General features: G+C 39.7%; 4 protein-coding genes and 3 non-coding genes across 7 annotated transcripts in view; 4 read left to right on the top strand and 3 right to left on the bottom strand.

Moving 5' to 3' along the window:
• Window positions 1–3,771, top strand: part of LOC120772192 (RING-box protein 2) — a 42,258-nt gene extending 38,487 nt beyond the window's left edge. The window contains exon 2 of the mRNA XM_040100658.1: window positions 3,365–3,771. Within this exon, the coding sequence (XP_039956592.1) occupies window positions 3,365–3,547 (183 nt within the window). The 3' untranslated portion in view covers window positions 3,548–3,771. The remainder of the gene's footprint in view (window positions 1–3,364) is intronic.
• A 142-nt stretch (window positions 3,772–3,913) lies between these two features.
• Trnam-cau lies at window positions 3,914–3,986 on the bottom strand. Its single transcript has one exon. It is a non-coding gene; the product is annotated as a tRNA-Met (tRNA).
• Window positions 3,987–4,985: 999 nt separating this feature from the next.
• Window positions 4,986–6,533, bottom strand: LOC120772193 (small integral membrane protein 12). Its single transcript, XM_040100659.1, has 2 exons — window positions 6,325–6,533; window positions 4,986–6,262 (listed from the first exon to the last, which is right to left on the bottom strand). Exons 1-2 carry the CDS (start codon window positions 6,452–6,454, stop codon window positions 6,132–6,134), a joined length of 261 nt encoding a protein of 86 aa, XP_039956593.1. The 5' UTR covers window positions 6,455–6,533; the 3' UTR covers window positions 4,986–6,131.
• Trnar-ucu lies at window positions 5,389–5,461 on the top strand. The gene has a single exon. It is a non-coding gene; the product is annotated as a tRNA-Arg (tRNA).
• Trnar-ucu lies at window positions 5,680–5,752 on the top strand. Its single transcript has one exon. It is a non-coding gene; the product is annotated as a tRNA-Arg (tRNA).
• Window positions 6,534–6,844: 311 nt separating the features above from the next.
• Window positions 6,845–7,696, bottom strand: LOC120772191 (anaphase-promoting complex subunit 10). The gene is made up of 3 exons (XM_040100657.1): window positions 7,499–7,696; window positions 7,207–7,443; window positions 6,845–7,154 (listed from the first exon to the last, which is right to left on the bottom strand). The coding sequence occupies exons 1-3, from the start codon at window positions 7,614–7,616 to the stop codon at window positions 6,961–6,963; spliced, it is 549 nt and encodes a 182-aa protein (XP_039956591.1). The 5' UTR covers window positions 7,617–7,696; the 3' UTR covers window positions 6,845–6,960.
• A 282-nt stretch (window positions 7,697–7,978) lies between these two features.
• LOC120772527 (probable trafficking protein particle complex subunit 13 homolog) lies at window positions 7,979–9,839 on the top strand. The gene is made up of 6 exons (XM_040101192.1): window positions 7,979–8,131; window positions 8,184–8,369; window positions 8,424–8,625; window positions 8,685–8,997; window positions 9,054–9,182; window positions 9,239–9,839. Exons 1-6 carry the CDS (start codon window positions 8,092–8,094, stop codon window positions 9,683–9,685), a joined length of 1,317 nt encoding a protein of 438 aa, XP_039957126.1. The 5' UTR covers window positions 7,979–8,091; the 3' UTR covers window positions 9,686–9,839.
• The last annotated feature ends 16,878 nt before the right edge of the window (window positions 9,840–26,717 follow it).

The raw sequence follows: 26,717 nt of genomic DNA, 5'->3' as shown, positions 1-26,717 counted from the left end.
ATGAAATATAATGTTCCTAAGAGAAACGTGTTCGCATTCTATTAAATTCACTCGATGCTTCATGTGTGTCTCCATTAAATACCAGTTAGAATGCAGTTCATTAAAAGACATATTTTTTTTTTGCATATATACACACATACATACATACATATGAATGGAATTTATCGTCATAACCAAGTTTTGTCGTTTAAATAATATGTTTGTATACGCTGTATGGGGTATATTAAGTTTGTCACGAAATTAAACCCCCAGAAGAAAACGGTGGAAACCCTTTGAAATATGTATATACATATTTACATATATGATGAGCTGAGTCGATTTAGCCAAGTTCGTCTGTCTGCATATACGCGACTAGTTCCTCAGTTTTGGAGATATCAAAATTTCGAAAAAAGCTGCTCATTTGTCGGACCCGTCGATATTGGACAACTACCACTACAACATATAACTGTTCTTCAAACTTATCGATCAAAATGATGTCCTTGTATAGAAAACTTTTTATAGTTGACGAGATATCTCCGCAAAAAGAATTATTATCCAAAGCAACGCTACAATATCCGTATTTATTGTTCAGATCGGGCCAATATAGTATAAAGCTGTCAATCCGACCGACCAAAATCAAGTTGTTGTACGTAGCAAACGAAGTTGTTTCTTATTTTTAATGAAATTTGGTTGGAACTAGCTGTGCTTGATCGGAGCATTTGCGACTACTTGCGAAAAAAGAGCAGATTACGTACTTCTAAAACGAATTCTACAAAGCTTTACACCAATAGTAAATTGTAAAAAAAAATCTTAGCAATGATGCACAGTTGCTTATTCTTGGAAACAAACAACCCTAGTTTTGCTGAATCATGCAACCATGCGTCACAGGAAGCTGTTTCTTTTAATTGCAAAACTTTACTGCCTGAACTTTTCCTATCATAAACATGCAATTTCCCCGCTGGTAAAAATCCAAATTGTTCCTATGCCGTGTAGGGTATAATTTTTCCCGATTTTTTATTTTTTTAGATATACATAAGTATGTAATCCTTTAACTTCGCTAAAAATATTTATTTCTATTTTTACCTTAACGTTTATATATACATACATACATATGTGTATAGCCTTTGCCAATAGGTGTATGAACCGAATGGGCCTATTTTAAATTAACAAGTAATCACTATTTTTACAAAAATGTTTATCTTGCTTGTTTAAAAACACCAAAAGCAATTGTTTACTTGAAGCGTAAAAATCAACATACATTTTTATTCATATACATATGTACATACATACATACATACATACATAAAAAGGCATGACTATGAGCATGTATGTATATAATCCTTTGGTGGATTACGCATGGCTAATAATATTTTTGTACAATAATAATTCGAATATATTTTGTTTATTATTTTTTTAAATCAGAGCCTATTTTGAAAACTATGTATGGAAATTAGCCAAAATACAATTTATTTCAAACATTTGTTTACATCAGTTTTTTCCTCTTTGTGCGCTTTATACCACATAAAGGTTGTGAATGTTAAAAAAGTCCGGAAATAAGTTTTTTAATTCATTTTAAATCATTCATTATTCTATTCAACTGTTGAGCCCATATAAGCATGCCCATGCGTAATCCAATTTTTCATACACCTGTTCTAAGCCTCGGCTGGGTTTTTTTCGGTTTCAGCTCATTTTTGGAAATTTGCTTTGCACATATTCGCGAGATGGTTGAACAGTTTCGGCATCATACTCATAAAGGCAAGTCTCGTCACTAGTAATGCTGCATTTGATGAATTCAGATCCTCAGCTACTTTGACAGCATCTGTTTTGCGACCTCCACTCGGCGTAGTTTTTGCAAAAGATTGAGGTCTTTTGTAAGAGCTAAACTCCTCTGCTATCTTTGATGCCTACACGACGATTTTCAAGCCTTCTTTCTTTACATTTTTTGTTGTACGACCATTAACTGAGTTGAATGGATGGCTCGCATGAGTCAAGTTTTCAATGACTTCATGATTTTCACCTTGTGTTCGTGATCAGGTAAAGTTCGGAAAATATTTATGCAACATTTCCATCGATTCCATAGCCCTCATTCTATTGAAAACACAACATTTCAAGCGAACTTAGTGCTCCATTTTTTTCATGATCAAAATCGCCAACTGTCAAACACACACCAATTGACATATTGAGATCAAACCTTCACACGAACGTTATGAAGGTAGTATCAATTTAGGAAAACATTTTTGGTTTGAGCACGTAAGTAGTTTGAGTGGACTAGTCCAGGTTGAATTTGTTCTGTTGGTAAAAATTCTTTAGCTAATTATGTTAAACACGAAACTCCTGAATAACCTCCCGGTAAGATGCCACTTGCTTTACTAAAGCTTTTTATATTATGTATTCATTGAAGAATTTTCTTAAGAAATTCCTATTTCAAATATAGAACATGCATGATCAAAAATGTTTTACCAACATGCACGTATGTACATATGTATACTACATTCTACTCTCTGGCATTTTTAATATTTTTTATTTTTATATTTTGTATATATGTAAGTATAAATTTTGTAAAATGTGTTTATAAAACATACATACTTTCCATTCAACACAACAAATTGCTGAAAAAATTCGCATTTGCGTCATAGGTGACCCAAAATGTAGGCACGGCGGGAAGAACTATTTCGCTTTCCAATTTTCTAGTTTTAACTATATTTATTGTTGTTATTGGATAAACAGGCGCGAGAAAAATGATGGTGTTTCAATTATTGCTATTGATGGCGCTCTCCAATGCTCAACAAACGCAGAAATGATGAAATCGACCAATGATGATAATAGACCGCAGCGAAGGAAGTGGAGGAGTGAGCACATGATTGCCATTGTTTATATTCATGTGCGTGCGCCAGTAAATTTACAGGAATTGCGAGCATGCAAATCATTACTAATTGAAGTTCAATGTCGTCAGTGGCGCATTTGTTACCTCCAGCAAACGCTTTATTGAGGGCTTGCGAACACATGCGCTCACACCCTCACATACATATGTATGTACATACATACATACATATGTATATAGGCAGGTGGGTGGACACACGGTTTGGATGGCACAATATGTCCCCTAATTTCCTCAAGTGTTTACATTTGTCGGTTGATATTGTATTGTGAGGCAATTAGAATTCAGCGCAAATATTATGTATTATGTATGTATATAAAATAGTTTGTATGCACATGCATAGATACACGCTTAGTTGATTGTCTACTCTGTAAGTGTGTTGAAAAGTATTTTTATTTTTATCTAAAATGTAAATTTGTAGAAATCGCAAATAAAACCTTTACATAAGTCATTTATCATCTTTGTATTTTCTCAACTTTGCTCATCTTTCTCGTCTGCTTTCTTCCAGACGCTTGTCTACGTTGTCAGGCGGAGAATAAACGTGAGGTACTTGGACGCCAGGACTGCGTAGTAGTTTGGGGAGAATGTAATCACTCATTCCATCATTGTTGCATGTCGCTCTGGGTGAAACAAAATAACCGCTGTCCGCTCTGCCAACAAGAGTGGTCCATACAACGCATGGGCAAGTGAGCACCATGCCAAAGCTGAATAGAGCATCAGCAGTTATAATGGAACTGAAAATAGATTTTCTAAATTTTAAGAAAACAACTGGTAATTGATGTTAATTAAGTGAGCTAATATTTTCTCAATAGATTTAAGTTGCAACATTTGTTTGGTATGTAAGTTTAGGAGAATGGTGAAAATGTATAAGAGAAAATCTGTAATAAACTGTATTTGAGAACAAAGAGAACTAAGCGACCCAAAGGATATTAAAATGGAGCAAATATATCAACAACAAAGACAGAGTGTGCAAATATTCTTTAGAAGTTCCTTTGTTAACGTAAATTTATTTGTATTCGTATTGTAAGTAAAGAAGTCAGCGAAGTAAAAAATTTATGCCCCGGGTGAGGCTCGAACTCACGACCTTAAGATTATGAGACTTACGCGCTGCCTACTGCGCCACCGAGGCTGTATTAAACAATGAACCGAAAGGCGCATATAAATGAAATGTCCCAGAACAAAAATAAAAAAAAAATCACTGCACTGATATTCCACAAAATATAAACGAACTCCTGAAACGATATTTAAGACGAATGTAATAATTTACAGGAAAAGAAGCCTATTTAAAATATAAAATACAGAATTGTCGTCTGTAACATTCGCGATTTGTATTGCGAAACCCCGCAAGGTATAAAATTTTTAATTTTCGCATTCTTTATACATGAAATTCGTAAATTTTGTCCATTAGGTTCCCTTTATAAAGCAGCACTGCTGGCATTATCGGCGCTACTAATTAACTCCAGCATAGTTAACAATTGCAAAAAGGCTTTAAGCTCAGTGGCGAGTAAACCCCACCTCTCCTTTATTTGGGTTCCCGGCCACAGGAACATTCTCGGTAATGGAAAAGCTGGCGAGGTGGCCAAACCAGGAGCCTCTTTACATGAATTCGAAGCGGAGTTAATACCATGTCCGCTGGGAACGATCAAAAGAGGGCTAACTACAAAAAAATATCACAATGCAGATGGAAAGCAATTACCAACTGCAAGATAACGAAGTCGAAATGGTCCAAATATGATAAGACTAGAACAAAAGACTTACTCCGTAGATCCAGTAATAGTATTTTAAGGCTCGCGACAACTAGAAGGGAATAAGGAAACAGGCTTCTACTTTCTTTGTGAATGTCCAACTCTAGCATAAATCAGACACATAACATTTGGAACACATCAGATATCAACCTGAATGGCTGTCCACAAAAATCATATTGGACATAAATAGTTTCATCGAAGGCATAATATGGTTTGAGTGCAAAGATGATACGAGATAGCAATTTTATAGAGGTCCGGCGGTAGTGCATAAGTTGCGCACATTTTGGCACAGTGAAAATATGCTCAGGTTTAGTAGGATAAGTGTGACATGGAAATTACGATTTTACTTGACTACCGTATATACCATAAGATGTGGGGAAAGGTATTCGATGAATAAGATACGATTACAACAGTATGTCCTTTACCAGATATTACCAGAACATGTTCACCGGATATGTATGTAGTTCGTAAGGTATATTATAAAGATTATTCGCAGATATTTATTATTTACGAATTTCTAATTTCTCTTTTTATTTAAATTCGATTGCTTGTAAATTGTTATATAAATTATATTTGTTTATAATTTCGTACTGGGGAAATGATAGGCTATTGATATACTCTGTGAATATGAATTATTTATTTTTAGAACAAAATCTCTTCATTATTTGAGATTCCTTCGTTATTTGCTCTGTAAACACACCCTACTTTGAAAAGTGCTGACGTGGAGCACTCTGTGGTAGCTTGTCAGCAGTTTTGTATTTGTCATTTTGCAAGCACCGACCACTTGTCCCTTTGGCGCAGAGGATAGCGCGTTGGACTTCTAATCCAAAGGTCGCGGGTTCGATCCCCGCAAGGGATGTCATTAGTAAATAATGGTGATTTTTTTGCACACTCAGTAATCAATCATTTTACAAAATTAACAGTTATACTGCTTAGCAACTTTTCGCCTTTAGAAGTAAGATAGCATTTGAATAAATTTTAGTTAACGAAATGATGAGTGTGCCACAATATATTCTGTTCTAAAGGATTAACCTTGCTATATATCTGTGAGAGCACATGGGCGGCGCTCCTCCGTTCGTCCCTTTGGCGCAGAGGATAGCGCGTTGGACTTCTAATCCAAAGGTCGCGGGTTCGATCCCCGCAAGGGATGTCCTTGTGGACAATGTTACAACTGACCTTATCAGAGTCAGAGTATGTGTTACTTCTTTTTTGCACTATCTACTAACTGCAATTTTCTCACCTGCATTTATACGTACAATAGAACTATTGAAAACGATTTCAGTCAAACAAACTGGATGCTTTGTAGTTGTGAATTGAAATAAAATGTAGGCATATTTTTCTTATACAATTACATTATTTTATATTGCGATTTCATAACATCCATAAAGCATATAATATTTACTATTTTTTCTTACATAAGATGTGAAAAAGATTTTAGATGAAAACATCATTTTAATGAAACAAAATACAAAAAATTTTAGAAGCAAATACGAGTATTTCAATCCTAAAGTACCATAGTCTTATAATAATTACTTTGGTTGCAAGGAAGGAGACAAATTTCTTTCTAGAACATTCACATTTAGCCGCAACTTCTCCACACGTGTTGGATCAGCCAACTCTTCCTCCGCTAATCGTTCAGCTCGATTTTCAAGTATGGATTCTGTTGTAATTAAATATTTATCAGATATGTGAAATGGCATTAATTATTCTGAATACACTTACTGTTATATGGCGTGTATTTATCAGACAGTATACTTTCCAGGTTGTACCCAATGAATCCCACAACACCAGCAATAGGGAGTGTTATGTAGACCGCATTTCGTCTTAATATTGCCATTAGAATAGGCCACATTATTAAAAATTATAGCACAATTGTCTTGTTGTTTACGTGATTATACAATATTTACTATTTCAACTGGGCTAAACAAAAATCTTATTGCCGGTGTGCATTTGACAAACATATGATTGTCAAATATGACATTTTATAATCGCGCATTTTCAATCAAACTGCACCACCCTGTGTCTAATTTGAATAGCGCGGATGGAAGTCCTTCATAAATATACCAAATGCTGACGGTAAATAGTGTTGGTCCAATTCAAAGTTTTAGCCAATCTAAAAAAATACAAGATGTGAAATTAAAATTTAAAAATATATATTGTTAGAATAGTACTGTGGGTAGATGTGCGCATATTACCAACGTACTCCTTGCCGGAACTTCGTGCCAGAGAACAGTCACAAGTGTTTGCAATTTATACAACAACCATGTTTTTATTGACAAAATATTTATTATTACAACTAAGGGGTAAGTTTATATAGTAATTTAAACAATTATATTCTTACTTATTAGCCAAAATTCCTTATCTTATATTATCGTATTTCTTGAAAGTGATCGAAGTAAATTTCTCTTTCGAATTTTCGACTGGTGCGTGTATGCGTATTTGTCGCAAGTGAGTGTCTCTGCCATTCTGATGATTTGCCACTATCGCAATTTGTAACATATATATACGTACAGGACGAGATTTGCCATTTTCCACATGTATAGCAGTCCATCCTGAAATTAGGCTTTATATATATCACCGCAATTGTTAAGTGTCCGTACTCACCTGTTGGTTCGAAAAGTTCTTGATTTTGCAACTCTTGTAAGTCATTGAAATTGGAGCCAGTCCGCAGCGAAATACGTGATGGCGTGTAGCTTTCATCTAATTTGTAGTCAGCATACAAATAAACAGCACTAATACGAGTTTTCCTATGAAACTGTACATTGACAAGATGTGGAAGTTGACCATCTGACTGCCAATAGGTGTCAATTATATTATCTCGCAGACGTTCAACGCCAAACCCTGCAAATATCCTTCTCAGCGCTTGATCATAAGCTGTATTTATAATCGTATTCACCTGGTTTGCAGGATGACAAACTCCATACAGCTTGATTGCCGATTTCCCTGACGACTCCTGATCGTTCAAGTGGTAAAGGATCTTGATTGCTAACCTCTTCCTCGGTATTACCCTCCATTGCTGTTTTTATGCAAGTGCTTCTAGATTGTATATTTATTTTCGAAATGTACAACAAATCATTTGTTTATTTGACTTGAACATGAGTAGAAATGTCAAAAATAATTTGCCGGGCTTGGTCAGCTGTTTGGTATTTTGTTCTTGTATATTGATCGAGTTGCCAGTGTTCTGTCACGCAATAAGCGTATAATTTTTTCAACATGATTTGTGAATATATTTTCTCTTTATTACATATTTAAAGTTTTACACTTTTAAAACTCATAATTTTTGTTTTATTGGGAGCTTGCATATAAAATTTGAATAATTATAAGTGATATAACTATAACTAACATTGTTTGATCAAAATATGAGATGATATGGCATTTACTATTGTTGCGTTAACGTTTCACATTGGTGTTTTTGTTAGCAAATTGTCTAAAAGATAAAATTTATTTTATTTTTACCTGTGATGTGCAAAAATAAACATTGAGATTACAATGAGTCTGGAGCAGGGTGAGCATTTGTTGGCCTTGAAGGGTAAGTAAAATAATAAATGTATAATATCTTTACTTACTGCCGTTGCTTTAAGTGATGAGGCTGACAAGGCCTACCCTCATTGGTCCACAAGTGATTTCCTGCGAAAATCGAGATTTGCCACAACAAACATTTCGTCGTCGTATGGTTGAGCACGAAAGTACTACAGTAGCGGGTGCGGAAACATTAGCCGCAGGACAATTTATGCTACTGCCACAGTCGTTCGGTTCTATATATTTAGGTAATATATTTATTGATCTTTAAAAGTCTGTTTTCATACTACTTTTGGCAACAGGTGAAACATTCGCCAGCTACATTTGCGTCCACAATTGTACTACTTACTCTGTAGAAGGCGTTACAGTGAAAGCTGACCTACAGTCTAACACCACGCGTATTAATTTACCCATGAATGAAAAGCAAACGAGCACTACGCTATCACCTGAACAAACGCTTGACGATGTCATACGTTACGAAGTCAAAGAAATTGGCACACATATGTAAGTAAACAATGTGCTAAAGAATCCTGTAAGCCTATTGACGTGTTAAATCTTTTCAGTTTGGTGTGTGAAGTGAATTATACCACTCCTGCTGGATTTCCACAATCTTTTCGTAAATTCTTCAAATTTCAAGTACTCAAACCACTTGATGTGAAAACTAAGTTTTACAATGCTGAAATGGATGAGATCTATTTGGAAGCGCAGATACAAAATATTACCACCGGACCATTTTGTCTGGAAAAGGTCGAGTTGGACAGTTCGGAACACTACACCGTCACACCGCTGAACACCTTATCGAATGGCGAGTCAGTGTTCTCTTCTAAAAATATGTTACAACCAAATAATAGCTGCCAGTTTTTATATTGCATAAAGGTATTACAAGCTCCACACATTTATTAATCATAATTATTATAAACAACTTTCTTTAGCCCAAAGCCGAAATCGCGAAAGACATAAAAGCTTTACGACAAGCAAACAATGTGGGAAAATTAGACATCGTGTGGCGTTCGAATCTCGGCGAAAAGGGGCGTTTGCAAACCAGTCAACTGCAACGTTTGGTATTTTATGCAAATATTTAAAGCATTTACATTTAGTTAATCACAACTTCCTACAGCCATTTGAATACAAAGATGTGCGCCTGGAAGTAATCGATGCGCAGAATATTGTTAAAATAGGCGAACCTTTCACGTTTGTATGTCGCGTTACAAATACCGCGGAACGCATAATGGATTTGCTGGCGAAACTAGAAGCACCGCTGGAGTTTGGTTGCGATTATACGGGTGCAGCTGAATTTGGCATTGGTAAATTGGCGCCAGGCGAACAACGCGAATTTCCGCTCACAGTTTGTCCAGCGCGTCTAGGCCTAATCAAAATCAGTCCGTTACTACTAACTAATGTACTGCAGCAGGAGCAGTATATCATCGAAAAGGTGGTTGACGTATTTGTCGTCGACACAGATTACCACGAAGATGAAGCATTCCAAGTAAACAAATTCGTGCGTTACGATAACACCGCGTCGTCGCTAACGGAGGAGCGTACATTGCAATTGCAAGTTGTCTAAAGCTTCCTTATCGAACTTTGGACTTTGGATTTATGCGTGCGATCCGCTTCAATGTGTGGCAAGATTTATAGTTAAGTTATTGTCATTAGCCAATTACTGTAAAAGTATGTGTAATTTTTACCATAATATATGTATGTATGTATTTCGGTTTCAACTTAGACATTTTATTATTGTGTTTAGCATAGATTTTATTTGCCAACGTTGAACAGTGGCATTTCACATTGCATTACTCCGGCGCAATCGAAGTTCAAAGCGGTTTTAAGCCTTGATGAAGTTTGTTGTACTTAATCGCTTATTATCGCCTGCGTAATTTAAGTAAATAATTCAGTACTTATCAGCAATATTTTCCATCAATCAAAGTTGCTTTGCATTAATTGAGAAATTTGCATTTTAAAATGCAATCCTAAAAGTGGCCAATGCGCATGCGCTCACTAATTTTTTTTTTTAATTCAGCGCGTGTATATGTGTGTATAAGCACATTGCTGCAACTAACCATTTTTGGTGAGAAAATGTCAATATTTTTATTAATTGATTTAAGTCTTTTTTTTTTTACTTTTTCTATAATTGCATTGCAATTTGGCTCGTAAATCTTGTTGCGCTATGCGAATTTGTTCGAGCCGAAATTTACGATTTAGTAAATGTTTCCAAGTCTACGCATTTTTAAAGTGTAACTGTCCGCCGCACACTTGCTGCATGTCATTGGCGGCGTTTAGTTGTTGTTGTTGCTTAGTTTGTGTCCTCGTTGGCTTGCAGGTGGCAGCTTGTGGACTACGGCGCATGCGGGTGCTGACTAGCTGGCGCGCCTGCTTCACACATACATATGTACATGCTCATACATATTCATGTTCTTTTATGTCCATGTGCGCGCGTGTGTGTGTTTGTGAATGTGTATTCTTGTAATTTATGTACAAATGCGTCTGCGCGGAGATGTTTACAAGCTCGTGTGCACTTTTTTTACAAGCAGACACACTGCAGCAACATGTCTTTCTGTGCGTACACGTGTATGTGTAATCGCACATTTGAACGATGTAGTTTCTTATCGCACGCACAATAAATCCCCGAATGTCGTTAGCTCGCTGATTTTCCAAAGATATATTGCGGCGTTAATACTAATACCTTTCTATCTAATTTTCGTGCGGTTTCAGCAGCGACATGCCAGCGCCGCCTTCCGCGTCAATAGATTCTGTCGTCTGGTAAAATGTCGCTGTGCCTTACAAGCGAGCTTTTTATTAAGTATTCACGGGCGGAGGCGATCTCTGTCCAGCTAGTCTGTTATGGCAGATCTGCGCCCTGTAAGTAAGTCCAAATGAAATATTAGTGGACCGGGGTCTACCTAGATTTCTACTTTTGATAAGTTTCAAGTGTCTTTTATAGATTGTGATTCGATCACAAAACTCTTGTCACTATCCTGCCACAAACTCCTTTTCAACATAAGCTCTTACATTTGGTGGGTTCGGAGAAAATCCCTATTAGAAATTAACTTTTTTAAAAATATGCCTTAAGGCCTCCAGACTATTATAAGGTTTATCTTAATGTCTTCCGTTGAACCACTATATAGTGTGGAGTGCATGCTTCTGGTTGAGGCACATAATGCGCTCCTCTTCAACCAGAAACCCTAACTGACCCTGCAGTGTTCCCTGGATGTAGTGAAACGCAAACGAGGAAGTTCCAAACTTCTCAGAACACTGCACTCCGAACTACGCGAGAATGCCACTTGATGTTTCCTATCGAACACCTGCATAGGGAGGTCCATATGCTCCTAGTTAAGGAGACTGAACTCCTCTCCAAGCAATTCCTGCTGGGGTGCTTTCCCAGAAATCATGCCTGCAGTCACCTCCTTGAGCGTCTAGAGGTCAGTCCTCAACAATACGCAACCAGATTTCGGGCGGAACTAACTTCCGACAAGCACTGATCGCCATTCACAGTGGTTTTCATCGATTCCCTCTCAATGAATGGTGTATTTGGAGTCAAACCATCACCTATTGCAGACGAAGAGCTCGAGTTGCAGCGAGAAACGGGATTTACCTTTGCGCAGCTTCGTTCTGAATACTGTAGCAGGTTAAACTCATATTTACCTAGAATAGAACCCGATATATCCAATATATGTCCAGCATGCAATGAGTCCCCGCATGCCACTGGCCACCTCTTTGCATGCCCGGCTAACCCAACGCATCTGACACCCTTCTCCCTTTGGTCCGACCCCGTCGAAACAACACGTTTTTTGGATCTACCGTTAAGTCTTTCCATGACAGTTGATTTTGAGCTTTCCCCCAAACAGAGCTTAGGTACTCGCTACAACAACAAAAACAAACGGCACATACGGAATTGACTAAAACTTTGCGATTGGGTAATGGTCATGTCCGACAACCTTTGGTATGATACATACTACTAATTTTGCTGATGATTACTTTGTGTCTCGAGCTCGAAAAAAACGAAAATTTTAGGAATGGTTAATATAGTCTCCTTTCAATATAACAACAACATGACCTTGCAGTCTTTTGCTTGAAGTCGAACCACCCCCTGGGAACGACGTTCGTATAAAACGTCAACGAACATCAAAAACATACCGACCCAACTTCCTTGGAGTCAAAATACCCCCCATCGCAGACCGTGAGCTCGAGCTGCTACGTAAAATCAGAGTAAGCCCAGCGCAATTTCATTCTGAATACTATAGCAGCTTAAACTCCTCTATCCGGAAAAGATCCTGACATACTAAATAAATGATCTGCGAGCAAAGAGTCCTCGCTTGACACTACCCACCTTTTTGTATGCCCTGCTAAACTCATTCACTTAAAATCCCTCTCGCTTTGGTCGTTTTCCCCCGAAGCAGGCCGTTTCCTGGACCTAACCCTAAGTGATTTTCATGACAGTTGATTTTGGACTTTCCTCCAAACAGAACTTGGGTACTCGCTACAAGAACAAAAACAACCAGAAAACCCAGAACTGACTAAAACTTCGCGATTGGGTAATAGTTATGTCCGACAAACTTTGGTATGAAACATACTAATTTGCTGTAAACGAGTCAAATGGTGAATATTTTGTGTCTCGAGCTCGAGAAAAACGAAACTCTGAGAAAATGGTCTCTTTCACTTGATATACTTGACTCACCGAGGCTGCAACCACTTTGACCCGACCAAAAAGTACGTCTACTGGAGTCTTCTGAGGCAGTATGTCGGGTGAAGTTTGTTCTCTGGTGTGTACCAGTGTATCCATGTTTCATCGGAGTATGACCCATTGTCTCAGCTGTCTCATGTACCTTCAAACGATTGTGTTAGCAATTTTCGCGACATCGGGGCGTTACTCATTGAACACCGACCAGCAATCATGTTAAAACCCGGGCTGTCAGTCGCCACAGATGGCAAATAGTCACTGTACACAGGATCCAAGCACACTTTACTGCCCGCGTTCTTTTACAAGAACAAAAATCGAATCACTGACCCCAATTGCTCTTTTGAACACTATAAAAAATTATCTTCGTGATAGTGGCACCATTCTGCAGTGAGGCTAAGTACTTTTCGGACCGCTCCCATATTCTAGTCTTTTCGCATATTGAACTTATAACAACAACTACCATTAACATATTTATTTTGAAGCCGACTTATCGCTTCTCACTTCCCCGCAAAGTCCAATTCTGGTGGTTTATAGGTAAGCACTCACACTCGCAAGTTGCCATGAAATCAAGTGGTAGGCGATATTTCGGGTGATATCAGAGATGTGCGTGGCTCAATTATAACTGAGCGCATCTGAAAACAGTAAAAGCGCACGGATTAAAGCCACTCCAATTACTTTGTAGGCATCTCGAAGGTGCATTTTCCTCTTATCCATCGATCAAGGGAAGTGATTTTCGGCAGAAATGATAAATTTTAATTTTCCTTGCGCACCGTTAAAATCTTTATGACTCCTTCGAATGTGCGCCGATGAAAAGTCATCATCATCACTCGTTGCACGTCGACGCAATCACGTGCACATTTTCTCTTAATAACGCCGCAACGCTGGACATTTTTCCATTTTGATTGAGTATCAATTTTTAATGACCGACGCAATTCCGCGATGCTAGCTAGGAGTAGCGAAAAAAACTTTTTGTTTTGTGGCAAATGCTTTTTAATGAACCATTCAATGCGCATTGCTGCCGCGATAAAGCAATTGTGACCATAAAGCCGGAAATATAAAATGCGCCAAAGATTATGCCAGTTTTTTATAACTGCATTGGCAGCAATCAGCAAAAGCAACAGCGACAGCGACGGCTGTGGCTGTGGCGGCGGTGTCAACTAATGCGCCAGACCACTAAAGAGTACAGCATTGTGCGCAATTGCGTGCGCTTTCAAACGTTGAATGTTGGGACGAGCGCGCCGCAGCTTACGCAGGGTGGTAAAATGGATTGACTGACGCAAGGCTGATGCGCTGACTTTTGCGAAATATGTGCACCGTTGATTGGCTTGACTGCAGCAACGGATTGCTTGCGGATATATGTGTGGCGGCTGGGACAGTTGAAGCTTCGGTTAGTTGGTTCTTTGATTGTATGCAGCTTCAGCATCTCAGCGTAGTCATAGGTGCAACGCGGCAGTCGCTCTTCAATCCGCGCACGCAAGCGCGCGCGCTCACTTGGGAATAAATTAACGCTGGAAATATAAAAGTAGCACAGCGCCTCCCTTTTTATATTCACTTATTTGCTTTCGCTTCATTTTTATTGCAGCGCTTAATGCGCTTCATTGCAACATTCACAGAGGCACACTGTTTGTCTTGTCAATTGAATTTGAGTGTTATACATTTGCTTCAACGCGCACGCCGCGCTCGTCCCTTCAATGTCCAACTAAAATGCGTCCTGCTTTTAGTGACGTATTTGCGCGCGGAATTTAGTCAGCATCTGAATTGCGCGTAATGCAAAAATTCCATAACATCAACGCGTCAGCAGTGGCTTTTAGCTTGGCCGCGCCGCGTCGCTATTTGAGTATTTATCGCTCCTGCGCTTAGTTAATCCGCCGCGTTGCAGCCCGCTCACCGCTCCTACGGCGCGGCTGACACATTAAAAGCAACTACATTACTGTCGCTGCTGTGGCCGCTCTTGCTTCCCTTTCTCGTTCGTCGCGTTTGTTGATGTGCTTGACCATTGTCGTTCGTTGTCGCCTTACATCGCGCACAGTCTTACTGCTGTGACACTTTGACAACTTAATTCTATCGTTACACTAAGCAATCGCACTGCGCCGCGCATTTCCTTTGGCAGCACCAGCGGCATGAGAAGACGTCATTTACGACATTTACGCACAATTGCAAAGACGACGCATCTGCGTATATGAACAACAACAACATCCTCATCAGTTCGATAGCGGCAATGCTTTTGTATGAAACCCTCATCAAGTAGATAATTAAGTGGTTTTCCATCAGTTCCTGTTATGTCCCTTACTCTCTGCACTTACCGCCGCCGCCGCTCTGACTCTCCGCTTGCCGCTTCCTGTCCTCGTTATTTAATCACTTCGGCTAAGTGTAGGGAATTTATAGCGGCAAATATGCTTTGTCAGATGAATGAGTGCGCTCATTTAATCGCCAGTAAATGAGCAATAAACCGAGTGAAACACTTTGAAACCTTAAAGCTCATTAATTGATACATCCCGGTTTTGCAGAGCCAGGTATGCTCGTAACTTTAGTTTTTGCTCGAAAAGATTTGACATTAGTTTTTATTGCCGCCAGATCGTTAGAAGTAATAACTCTTTAATTAACGTCGTCCCTCGAACGCGCTTTCACATTGCGCTCTTTATGAGTTGTAAAATTTCGATGACACTGTGGTTGCGATTATGTTGATCGAATTATCTTAAAAATCATCTCTGACCATCATCCAGCAGTCATACCATAGAAGGAAAGCGCATCAGCTAATTTTCTTCGCAGACCGAATTTATGTTGATGAAGTATATATGTATAATGGTTCCGCGTCTATCTCAATTTGATAAGACCAGAGACTTATACTTTTGAATATGAGTCTCAGTCCGCAACATTGTTCTGTTATTTTAAGTTCCCCACTATTTTGCCAATCCTCCAATCTTCGCATCCCTAGTGCAATTCTAAATAGCATTGAGTCATTGGTTCTTTATGTCGACCAATTAAGCTGGGGATCAAGCGGGGTCAAGCGAGCGGCTTGCAAGTCAAAGCATATTCAATAATTGGAGCTTGAAAACGGTTGCATTTCCATAATACTTTGCTATAAGTTGGTTTGGAATCTCTTTTTGTGCTTTATTTCTTTCCGATAACTTCGTGGATGTTTGATTATCCTTTTCAAAGAGTAAGAAGATTGTTTGAAATGGAGTTTTATGGGAAATAGGCTTGGCTACAATTTTGCAATTTTGTCCGTTTTCAAACTGCATCACACGGAGAGCAAGAGAAAGTTATTTGCTAGGTTAAGGTTAGGTTTGATGTTCGATCCAAAACGGATCCTACTTGGACTGCTGAGAACGCCGGTCCATTATGATATCTAAATACTCCTAAGTATTGATCTATACCAATTCAAGCTATTTCAGCAGGTTCGCCGAAAATATTGCTGCTAACATGTTTCAATATCAGTCTTGCAAAACCTGGACAGTGGAGGATAAACTGACTGGTTGGTTTCGACTCACCTTCGTCCATGCAGTGTCCGAAAAGATTTTTAGTCTTTCCCAATGCAAGCCTATTGGACAATGTCAAGTAAGAACACTTTCGATGCCGGCAAGATGTGCCTTTCAAAAAGCAAGCAGTTCAATGGATCTGCTGCGCTATACGCCAGGCCAGAAGGATCTTGTACAGACACACATGATCTAGTGTTTAATCAGAGCTTGCGAAGCTCACAACCCTTAACTAACTTTGAGCAACCAGTGAGCGAGCTCAAAACTAGTATAACCGATCTACTGTTAAAGCTTACTGCTTAAAACAGACTGGTCTTCGGAGAAATAAATCTATTGTACGGAACCTTTATTGAAACCACCTCAACTTGAAATCTACTAAAGTGATCCGGTATCTTAAAACTAATTTGACGGTGAGCTTCATTCAGTGAAATCCCCTCCAACCCTTCTTCTAAGCTTCGACCCATGCGCGAAAAGGCTCGGTCCGTCTCCTCTCCAACGACTTCGCGCTGAGGTTTTTCTTTAGTCTTATCACGCTTTAAATAGTTTTCAACATAATCTTTTTAGAGAGATGAGTGTAGTTGTTTTCCAATTTATTCTATTTATTTACACTAAGTAAGTGTTTCCACTAAGCTTTGTTAGTGTTGTTGTGAGGTTTATACATTAAGGGGCGAGACGCGATCACTTGGAAACATTTGTTAACCACAGAGGCGTATCGCTTTGCTAAGGTTCACTGCACGTTTATGTTTTTCAGCTTGACTTATGAAAAATACTATATCGTTTTATAATAAATCACTTAACGGAATATTGTGGGTGTGGCTCGCCTTTGCTTATATTTAATATTAACCACCTCAGAGTGTCAAGGAACACTTGCACCTATTTTTCTAAAGATGTCTAAATGTTTGTACATAAGTTGTCACCTGCACGAACAGACGGACTATCAATCTTCTTCTACTTCCTCGTTATTGGCGTATTGGATTTCGATAATATAGCCGAGTTTATAGAAGCGCGTCAGTCGTTTTTCCTTTTCGCTGTTTTACGTCAATTGGAGATTCCAAGTGTAGCCAGGTCGTTCTCCACCTGTTTTTTCCAACGGATAGTAGGTCTTCCTCTACCCGCCGGGTACTGCGTCGAATACTTTCAGACATGGAGTGTTTTCATCAATTTGGACGATATGACCCTGCCAGCGTAGCCGCTGTCTCTTAATTCACTGAACTGCGTCAATGTCGTCGTATATCTCGTGCAGCTTTTCGTTCCATCGTCTGCGGTATTCGCCGTTGTTAATGCGCAAAGGGCTATGAATTTTCCGCAGAACATTTCTCTCGAAAACTCGTAACGCCGACTCATTAAATGTTGCAGGACGGGAATAATGAGTGACTTCATCGAGAGAGGACTTTACTTCTCAATTGCCTAATCATTGCCTAATATTGTCCTCGAAGTTATGACTTTTAACCGTAATGTGGGAGCCTAGTCGAGTGCGACGACTATTTGTTTGATGACAGGAGATATTTCGTCTTGCCCTCGCTCACTACCAGACGCATTTGCTTCGCTTCTTTGTCAAATTTGGAGAAAGCAAAATTAACGGCGGGGTTGTTGAGACCAATAATATCAATATTATTGGCCATATACCTTCTACATTCAGCTCTGCAGCTCGAATTATTTTCTCCAGGAGTAGATTGAAGAAGCCGCTCCATAGGGAGTCGTCTTGTCTGAAACCTCGTTTGGTATCGAACGACTCGGAGAGGTTCTTTCCGAACCTGACGGAGCTTTTGGTATTGCTCAATGTCAGTTTTAGGTATTAGTTTTGCGGGGATACCAAATTCAGACATTGCGGCATAAAAGCAGCTTCTTTTCGTGCTGTAAAAATCACCATCGACGAAGAGGAGATGTGTGTCGATTCTCTTTTCTCAGGCCTTTTCCAAGGCTTAGCGCATGATGAATATCTGGTCAGTTGTTGATTTTCCAGGCCTAAAGCCTCACTGGTAAAATCCAATCAGTTTGTTGATGGTGAGCTTTAATCTTGCACACAATACACTCGATATAACCTTATATGCGATGTTGAGAAAACTTCTACTCCCACGGCAGTTGGCGCAGATTGTGGGGTGTCCCTTTCTGTGGATTGGGCAGAGCATGCTCCTTATCAGTTCATCGCCGTCGCATTATATATCTTCACATAAAAATCGACCTCTCCAGTACATTAAACAGCCCAAATTAATTCATTCAATTAAAATTTTTTATTCAAATCGACATTCGCAGTAAATTCACAGTAAATAACGTCAGTGTCAAGTATCGCTTGATTGGTGCGCCCAAAAACTTGGCACTGCGCCCATAGAGACTAGCTTAATCTTACGCTGATCACCATTTTTGTCAATAATTTGGTTACTGTAAATATACATACACAGTTAGATGAGCGCTGTACTGGGCTGGGTCGAGCGCTGTTAAAAGAGCTCTTCAAGTCGCAAGTGAAACTGGAGCAATGTTAAAGAATTGAAAATTATTATTTCGGCTTGCGCGCAAGCGGTGGAGCGCTGGAATGCGGCGACAACGCGGAGACAGCTGAAGACAATGCTTTTCGCGGTTATTGCAGCGCGTCAGACGCGGAGCTATTATTATAAGCATTTTTGGCTTTTTATCACAGCGCTCACAATTACTATTGCTGATGTTGTTGTTGTTCGTTGTTGCCTGTCAATGCGGCAGTGGTCGCATTGGAATGACATAATTGCCTCCCAGTGCTGCACCGCAATGGCTCCTGCCGCGACGGCAACGGCGGCGGCGGCAGGTTGAGAGCACGGTTTGTGTGCGCGTTTTGTTGTTGCAAACATTTTTCCTAAATTGACATAATGACAGATGTACGAGTACTGGTGGTGGTGTGCGTGTGTGTGTGTCGCAGCGCAAAGAACAAATGCTACAGCAACAGCAACAACAAGAACAACTCAGAAGCATAATGAGAACAATGCTTAATAAACGGTAACAAAAGCATTGCTGCTGGAAATCAGACAAGCGACCGAAGACAGCAACACTGGCGGTGCTGCTGCTGATTGTTGTTGCTTTTATGCCGTGAGTTGCAATTGCTTGTTAAGTGAATTGCATAAGAATGTAACCACCACGCCGCCACACTGCACTCACAGCGCTGATCTCTACCGCTGCAGCGGTTGGGTCGCCAGCGGCGGTGGAGGCGGTGGCTCACAATCAATGCCACTGCTCTACTTTATTTCACTCGAAATTTAAATATTCACCACAATTCGTTTGTAATGCGATTCGTCGTTGGCAATTGAATTGTAAATTCAGTTGTCGTCGTTCTCGTTGCCTGACGTCTGTCGTGCCAACGCGCCGCCCCGGCACTCACTTGGTCGCGCGTTTTGAATTGGTGGAAAATCTGTGCTGCCACCGCTGCCGCCGCCGGTGACTTTATTCTGAAGCGCGCGCGTACAAGGCCTCATTAGCGTAATGCGGTTGCGACTCTGGCGGTCAGCATGTCCAAGTGTCCGTATATTTCCGGTAGCGCATCCACCAGCGCGCCTGCAGGCTCACGCTTGTCCACCCGCCCGTTGTACCGCCGTGGAGCGCGCAGCAGCGCAAATGTCATGTCATATGCACTGCTCCTGCTGTCTGGCGCTTTCTAATGATCTCTGGCAGTCGGACAATGGGACAGCAGCAGTCGGCTAGTCGGCGAGTTGTCGGCGCACAGTGAGTGAGCGTGCGTGCATAATGATTGTGCCGTTAAGGCAATTGCTGATCGGTGCCCGGTTGGCCCATGTACGCGGTGGGTGTTGCAGTGAGCTACCCAAACGTGGCTGATTTGACTTTGGAGCCGCTTCTATTATTATAATCGCTTGATGAATTAAGCATAAGACTTGTGGTGGGATACTTCAAATTAGAGATTCCTTTACATAAATTATGCCGTTAATTGAGCTCGGTAATCTTTTTTTTACTTTGTCGCATTTTAATCAATGAAAATAGTCGCATCAAGCGTTTCGCTCATTTAAATTTCTAGAGGGAAGACTATGTGTGTATATTTTTTTCTTAAGAGATTTTTAAACTTTCTGAACTTTTTATTATAAATTTGTCGCAATTTCGTTAATTAGTTATTGTAAAAGTTTAAATTTAATAGGAACTTCTAGTTTTTTATACCAAGTACAGTTCTACATCACAAAGTATTTTTCTTCAATCCGATCCATGGGCTTTTATCCAACCAATTTCTGTGTAGCCGATGCATATCTCTTTATTAAACGATACCATAGCCTCTCTCGCAATCATTCATTCAATAAAAAACTTTGTCTACTAATATTTACTATCTATATGGTCCATAGTATAGCTGGACTAGATATTATACCATTGGTAGTCTAGGGACTCTGTTTTATCCTGCTTTATCGGTATTTATCCCTTCGGTCTTGGGTATTGAGGCAGTTTCAGTCTTGCATTATTCCTGTTACTTCAATAGCCAAGCGAATTTTCTTAATTTGGAGCACGTGGGTTATAATTAAAATGTTTTAAAGAGCTTGCACTACGTGTAAAGTAAATTATTTGTTTGTCTAAAAGCATTTTAAAAGCTCTTGAACACCTCTTTTTTGCACCATATGATCAAATTTGACCCGGACTGGTCTATTTCAAAACCGTACGGACATCAAATCGATGAGAATCGAGAAAAAGTGCTTCAAAAACGCGGTGTTAGCCTCAGAAAAGTGTTCTCTCAATAAATGAATTGAATGATGCGATGTGTGTGAAGAGGCGTCGTCTTGTTGAAACCAAATGTCGGAGAGATCACGAGTTTCAATTTCAGGCATCAACTAGTTGGTTATCATGGCTTGATAATGGTCGCCATTGACGGTTACGTTCTCATCGGCATCACTTTTGAAGAAATATGGACCGATGGCATGAATTGGCAGCTATTGAATCTCTTCAGGTTGTTCTTCGTCCCAAATACGGCAATTTTGCTTATTTATTTATTTATTTATTCATTTATGAACGCCAATCGGCAATATACAGTAAAAAGGAATAAAATGTTATTATTAATATTAATATTGCAAGAATAAATTAAGTCGCCATATCAGAGAAAATGAAATATAATACAAAGAATTAAAAAAAAATGCAATCCGAGTTTTAGCTATTGTGGCGGGCGTACAGATGTCTTCTCAGGTTAAAGTTGAAGGAATATAACATCCTAGAGATTTAGAATTTATATCTTAGCAGAAAAACTAAGAAAATTTTTTCTGCAATACCAGTCTTCAAATCTGCTACCGTTATGTAATTTTCTGTGAAGTTTTTATGTTATTTGAGAGTCTCAGTTTTCTTGCCTCGCTGTACAAAAATCAACCATGTCACTTTGCATTTCTTGAAACGGTGCATCCAACTCCCCATTGTCATCATCGTTGTTGGTAAGAGGAGTCTTTGCTCAATGCTGTTGACGCCGTTGAACGCTGCAGTTGCCAAGCGCTAATTACAATGATTAATTGGCCATATTCCGATTATACCATTCTATTTTGAATAACAAAGGACCTAGAAGAGGGACGAGCATTTCGCGGATTACTATGACCTGCAAGTATCGAACGCATTTGAGTGCCGTTCAGTTTAATTTTGTCAGCTTCATCAATGATGATCATGGTCAACTTTGTCGAATGCCTTACTGAAGTCAGTGCTTGAAGGCGCAACTCAATATTTACTTGCTTTGCTTTGTTGAATAATTATGGGTTCAATGGCGTTGCACAAATGGACTGTTGTCAACATTTGTTAGCAGTGAATGGTCGACTGCAAGATGAACTTAAAAGAGTAAGCGTATTTTCTGCGAATAGTAAAACTTTTTACTCGTCTTCAAATAGCCATAAACTAAAATTTTGTATTTCATTTCAACATTGATGTTATACTCGGATAATTTCATTAAAGAATAACTTCAGTTTTGAAGAAAATGTAAGCTTTGAAGTTCAACCAGTACTGTTCCCCATTAATTTTATATGAAGCATCGGATCCGTTTCGAGGTATGAGCCATGTGTAGAAGTTCACGCAAGTGAGTAAAGTTATCTGAGCGTCAGAAACGATTCTTTTACATATGGTTCAAGCAGCTCCTTATAACTTACAAACTTTTGTCTTAGATCATATCTTCGTGGTAGCCAAAAAACATCCGTTTGAAAGCGAGCTAAAGTCTCGGATGGGAGCTTTCCTTTTTTAATTTATTAAGGATTACGATATAAGGACATGTACTTCCCTTAATTGGGAATGTGTGGCTGCCCAGCTGGTTAATGTCCTCGTAAGGGTAAAGGCTGATATCATCTCGGTCCAAGAAGTGCATCGGACAAGGACTTGGACGAGTATATTCATGTGGCATTTACTACAGTGGCCAAATAAAGGTGTGGAAATTTTGTGTGGGATTCGTGGAGAAAGACTCCGTCGCCGAGTCCTGGCATTCATCCCTGACGGAAGAGAAGGCGATGTGACTAAAAATGTTTTCTATAAGCGCTTGGAACGCATCAATGAAGAAGTCGCCACGATGTTGAAGTCGTGCTTTGAGTGGGAAAAGAAGGTATCTTTGGCACAACGGTGATGAAATATCCGGAAATGGGTTCGGGCTGATTGTTTCAGTGTTTTAGACGTGTGTACGCTCCGAGGTCCCAGCATTGAGTCGGAGTGTTGAGTCTTAACCACCTTACGCACTACTGCAAAAGAAATCATTGGTTTTTGGAAAGGGCACAAGAACAGCTGGTACGATGAGGAATGCCGTGTCGCAGTGAAGCAATGTCCTGCTAGGATTTATTTCCGAACAGAAGGTGACATTTCAAGATTTACACTGATGCCGATCAGAAATACATCACAACCGATTAAGTTCAAGTTCTATTGATTGACACTTGCTAATCTCACATGAGGTACAGGAGTTCAATAGTAAACCGTAAGCAAGAGAACTTACATATTTGTTTGTTCCCAAAGATCTAAAGACCCATTTAGTTAAGTAGAAGTCTGATAACCGTAAAAGAAGGACTTCCATTCCTTCTCAATACATTCCTAAAGACTTCAAGCAAATTTAATGTGAACGAAACCTTATAACAGTTGAAAATTTATAAGAAGAACTCTCATCCATGGAATTTTCATTATTCCTAAAGACCTAAAGTAGACTTAGTGTCAACGGAGCCTAATAAAAGTTTGAGAATTCGTTAAGAAGAACTTCCATCCTTCAATTCTCCCTCAGTTCATTTCTAAATACCTCAAACAGACTTAGTATGAATGGTGCTTTATAAAAGTCTGACAATCGTATAAGAAGAACTTCCAATCTTTCTCAGTTCCTTCCTAAAGGCCTCTCCGTTAACTCCGTTAAGGAGTAAATTTGATCCAGTAATTCCGTCGGAAATAAGATAGAAGCTTTTTGAGATCTCTTGCTGCAAGCGAAACCTTTCGTTTAAAATAAAAATTCTGGCTTTGATTGAAATAAAAAGTGATCCATTTCAGGGTTTCCTTATTAAAAAAACAACACAGAAACTTCAAGCTAAGTGGGGAATCTTTATTATCATTTGAATAAACATTCTATGGGATTTGCCTTTTGAAGATTATCTCTTTCAAATGTTGGCCGCGACTACGTCTCAGATGCTTCATCCGTTGAGTCCACTTTTCGATGACTAGTTTGAGCATTTCTTCTGATAACTGGCGAATCACACGCGTGATGAATCCCTGAATCAAAGCGGTATTGTCCGCATAGACTTTAGGCTTTGCATATACGAGTACTCACAGGAAAAGGTCTTACGATGTGATATCTCATGATCTTGGTGGCCAATCGACTAGTCCAAAATATGAAATTATCTGCTCACCGAAGTGTTTTCTCAATAAGTCCATAGGTTGAAGCAATGTGCCGAAAATGGCGCCGTCTTGTTGAAACCAAATGTCGCGGATATCATGAGCTTCAATTACAGGCACCAAAAAATCGAGTCGAGGATTAAAGTATTGTCGTCTTACAAAAGGTTATAAGGAAAACTCATTGTTGAATTTCTAAAATCAATTGAGCTAAAATTGACTTTCTACAATTTTAAATTCATGTAAAAAAATTTAATCCTTCGAAAGCAAACATTTGTTTGATTACGTTGGATTACTTTTTAATAGTTCCAAATTAGAATCTTTGCATTCCAATCCTTCACAAAGTAAAAATTATTCAAATTCTTTTCACACCTCTACTTCCTTCGCCATGCAAAAATCGCTCCATTCTACCCTCCATCTTAGCGCATGTAAATGACTGAAAATTAGGTGCCTAATCTCCGAAAGCTATTGCGAACTCTTCTTCTTCTATTTGCCACTCACACATTCTTAGCGTATCTATTTGTTTTGCACACGTTAATCAACGAACAGCAAATTTAGAATTTTCCCCGTTGAGTTGTTTCGCCGAACATTAAACCCAAGATTCGTCGCGTCTTCACTCTGGTGATCGGTTGCGCCATGCCATTTGCACATAACATCAACCATAAAATACACCAATCCCAGCTTATTGGTCTTCACCTGTGCGCCGCTGCTCTTTCGCCCCGCTGGCACATATCGCCGATGCGCGTTGTTGGCTAATTGCATTTTCAATTACCTCGCTGAAGTGCTGTCATTTATGTAAGTATGACGCGTTCACTCATCCTCAGCGCCTCCACCAAGCAGCCTCACTGACCCCTCAACTCATTGCAGAACACTCCTGAGTCCGCGCACCACACCGCTGGCCGTGCGTCGATTTGTTGCTGCTGCCGTTGTTGTTTTTGTTGTTGGCGTGCACAATTAAGGCAGTGATAAATGGCGTTGGTCATCACGGTGAAATTCATCAAGATTGCGAATTGCGCATTGCGTCGCGTTGCTGCATCGTTTCGTTGCGCCGTATTTGGCAACAGACGCTGTGCGCAGTGCGCCGCATCCAGCGGACAATGGTGTGGTGTGGTGCGCATCTGCGCGCGCGCATTCAATAATTTGCGCCTGGCCGCCTGTGCGCATGAATGTATTCGTTTGGGTCGTTTAGTGCCGCTTTGGACATCCACAATGCGGAAGCATGAACCCCGCGGTTCGGTGTATAAAATTTTTTGTTGTTATTTAAGCTATTGTCACTATATTGCGTTGTTGTTGTTGTTCACTTTGGGCCTTATCGGCGAAATTTTTCGTAGATTTTTTGTTGTCTGCATCTTTGTTGCACACATTAACCTCTTGAAATGGCGCGATTTGACTGCAGCAAATCAATGTTCGTTAGGCAAGTTGTTGGCCCTTAGGCGTTCGTGTGTTGCATGCGATAGGCAAATTTTCGTTAGATCGTTGCAAGATCTGCTAGAGCTCGCGCTTAAATGTTGAATATTGGTTGTTTTGCGAACAGTTCCATTGTAAATAAGATTTCTTCTCCTCTATTGGGGCTACAAAATTATAAGAATTAGAGTCGCTCCTGAAAAGTATGACTCTTATTCCAACTTTAACTGATTTATAAATGTCCTTCTGTGGAATACTGAAGCTTTACAGTTTCTAGGAATCATTTTCTTAATACAACATAAGATTCGGCTCCATATCCACTAAAAAAATGGAGACAAGCAGTGACAAATGACTACAGAAAAAATGTATTGGCAAATATTTTCGATTTCAACTCCAAAACTTAAAATTACTAATCTATCCACTCAATGCGTTTTTGGGATTTTTGTTTCAGTCTCTCTGCATAATTATTCTATATCTTTTAGAAAAACTTCATTTCTAATGGCTGTCGCTTCTCTGCTCACATATCTTCGAGGGAGGAATGAGAAGGAATAACTCGCTAGAGGGGAGGGGCGGTGAGTTTTTCGTACGAATGGATCAAAGCTTGCGGGGAGGGGTGGTGAAGGAGTACACTGTCGGGAACTTTCCATCCGTTCCAGTGTTAGGTTTCCTGACTGCAGCATCTACTAAGCAGAAGAGGTTGCCGTAAATGCTCTGGAACGCATTCTCCTTCAGAGTGGCTTTTATTAACTGTGCGCACAAGACTTGTGAAAGAATGTCTAAAACCGTTTTCTCTAGCGTCGAATAATTTTATGGTTAGCTTGGTTTGGGTGTGTGGTCACAGCGGTATTGCAGGAAACTGTAAGTTTGCTGAGCTTGCTGGGACAGGTACTTCAGTATCAATAATTGTGGAGTGGGAATGGGTAAGAGCTTCGTTGGCTTCTTGTGCTTCACCACTGGACTGTGTGGGCTCAGACCAGCTCAGCAAACGTTGGTCCACTACCTGCAGCTGTGCAGTCACAAACTCCTTCTGGCCCAGGGTAAATGGCCATCTTTCTATGATTGTATGATCTCTAACTGGACTCGGATAGTCGGGATTCATACAGTAAGATTGAATATGCGGATGCCAGCTGCATAAGTTGTATAGAAGAAGACGACAAAGAATCAACTATACATTTCCTCCCCGAATGTCCTGCTTTTCCCAGATCAAGGCTAAAACACCCGGATCTCATACTTTTAGACATCCAGGTGAAATATTGAAAATAGAAACGAAACAG

Source organism: Bactrocera tryoni, chromosome 3 (assembly GCF_016617805.1).
Source record: "Bactrocera tryoni isolate S06 chromosome 3, CSIRO_BtryS06_freeze2, whole genome shotgun sequence".
NCBI classification, from domain to species: Eukaryota; Metazoa; Arthropoda; class Insecta; order Diptera; family Tephritidae; genus Bactrocera; species Bactrocera tryoni.
The sequence above is the reverse complement of the archived record's forward strand: the minus strand, read 5'-3'. Positions and strand labels throughout refer to the sequence as shown.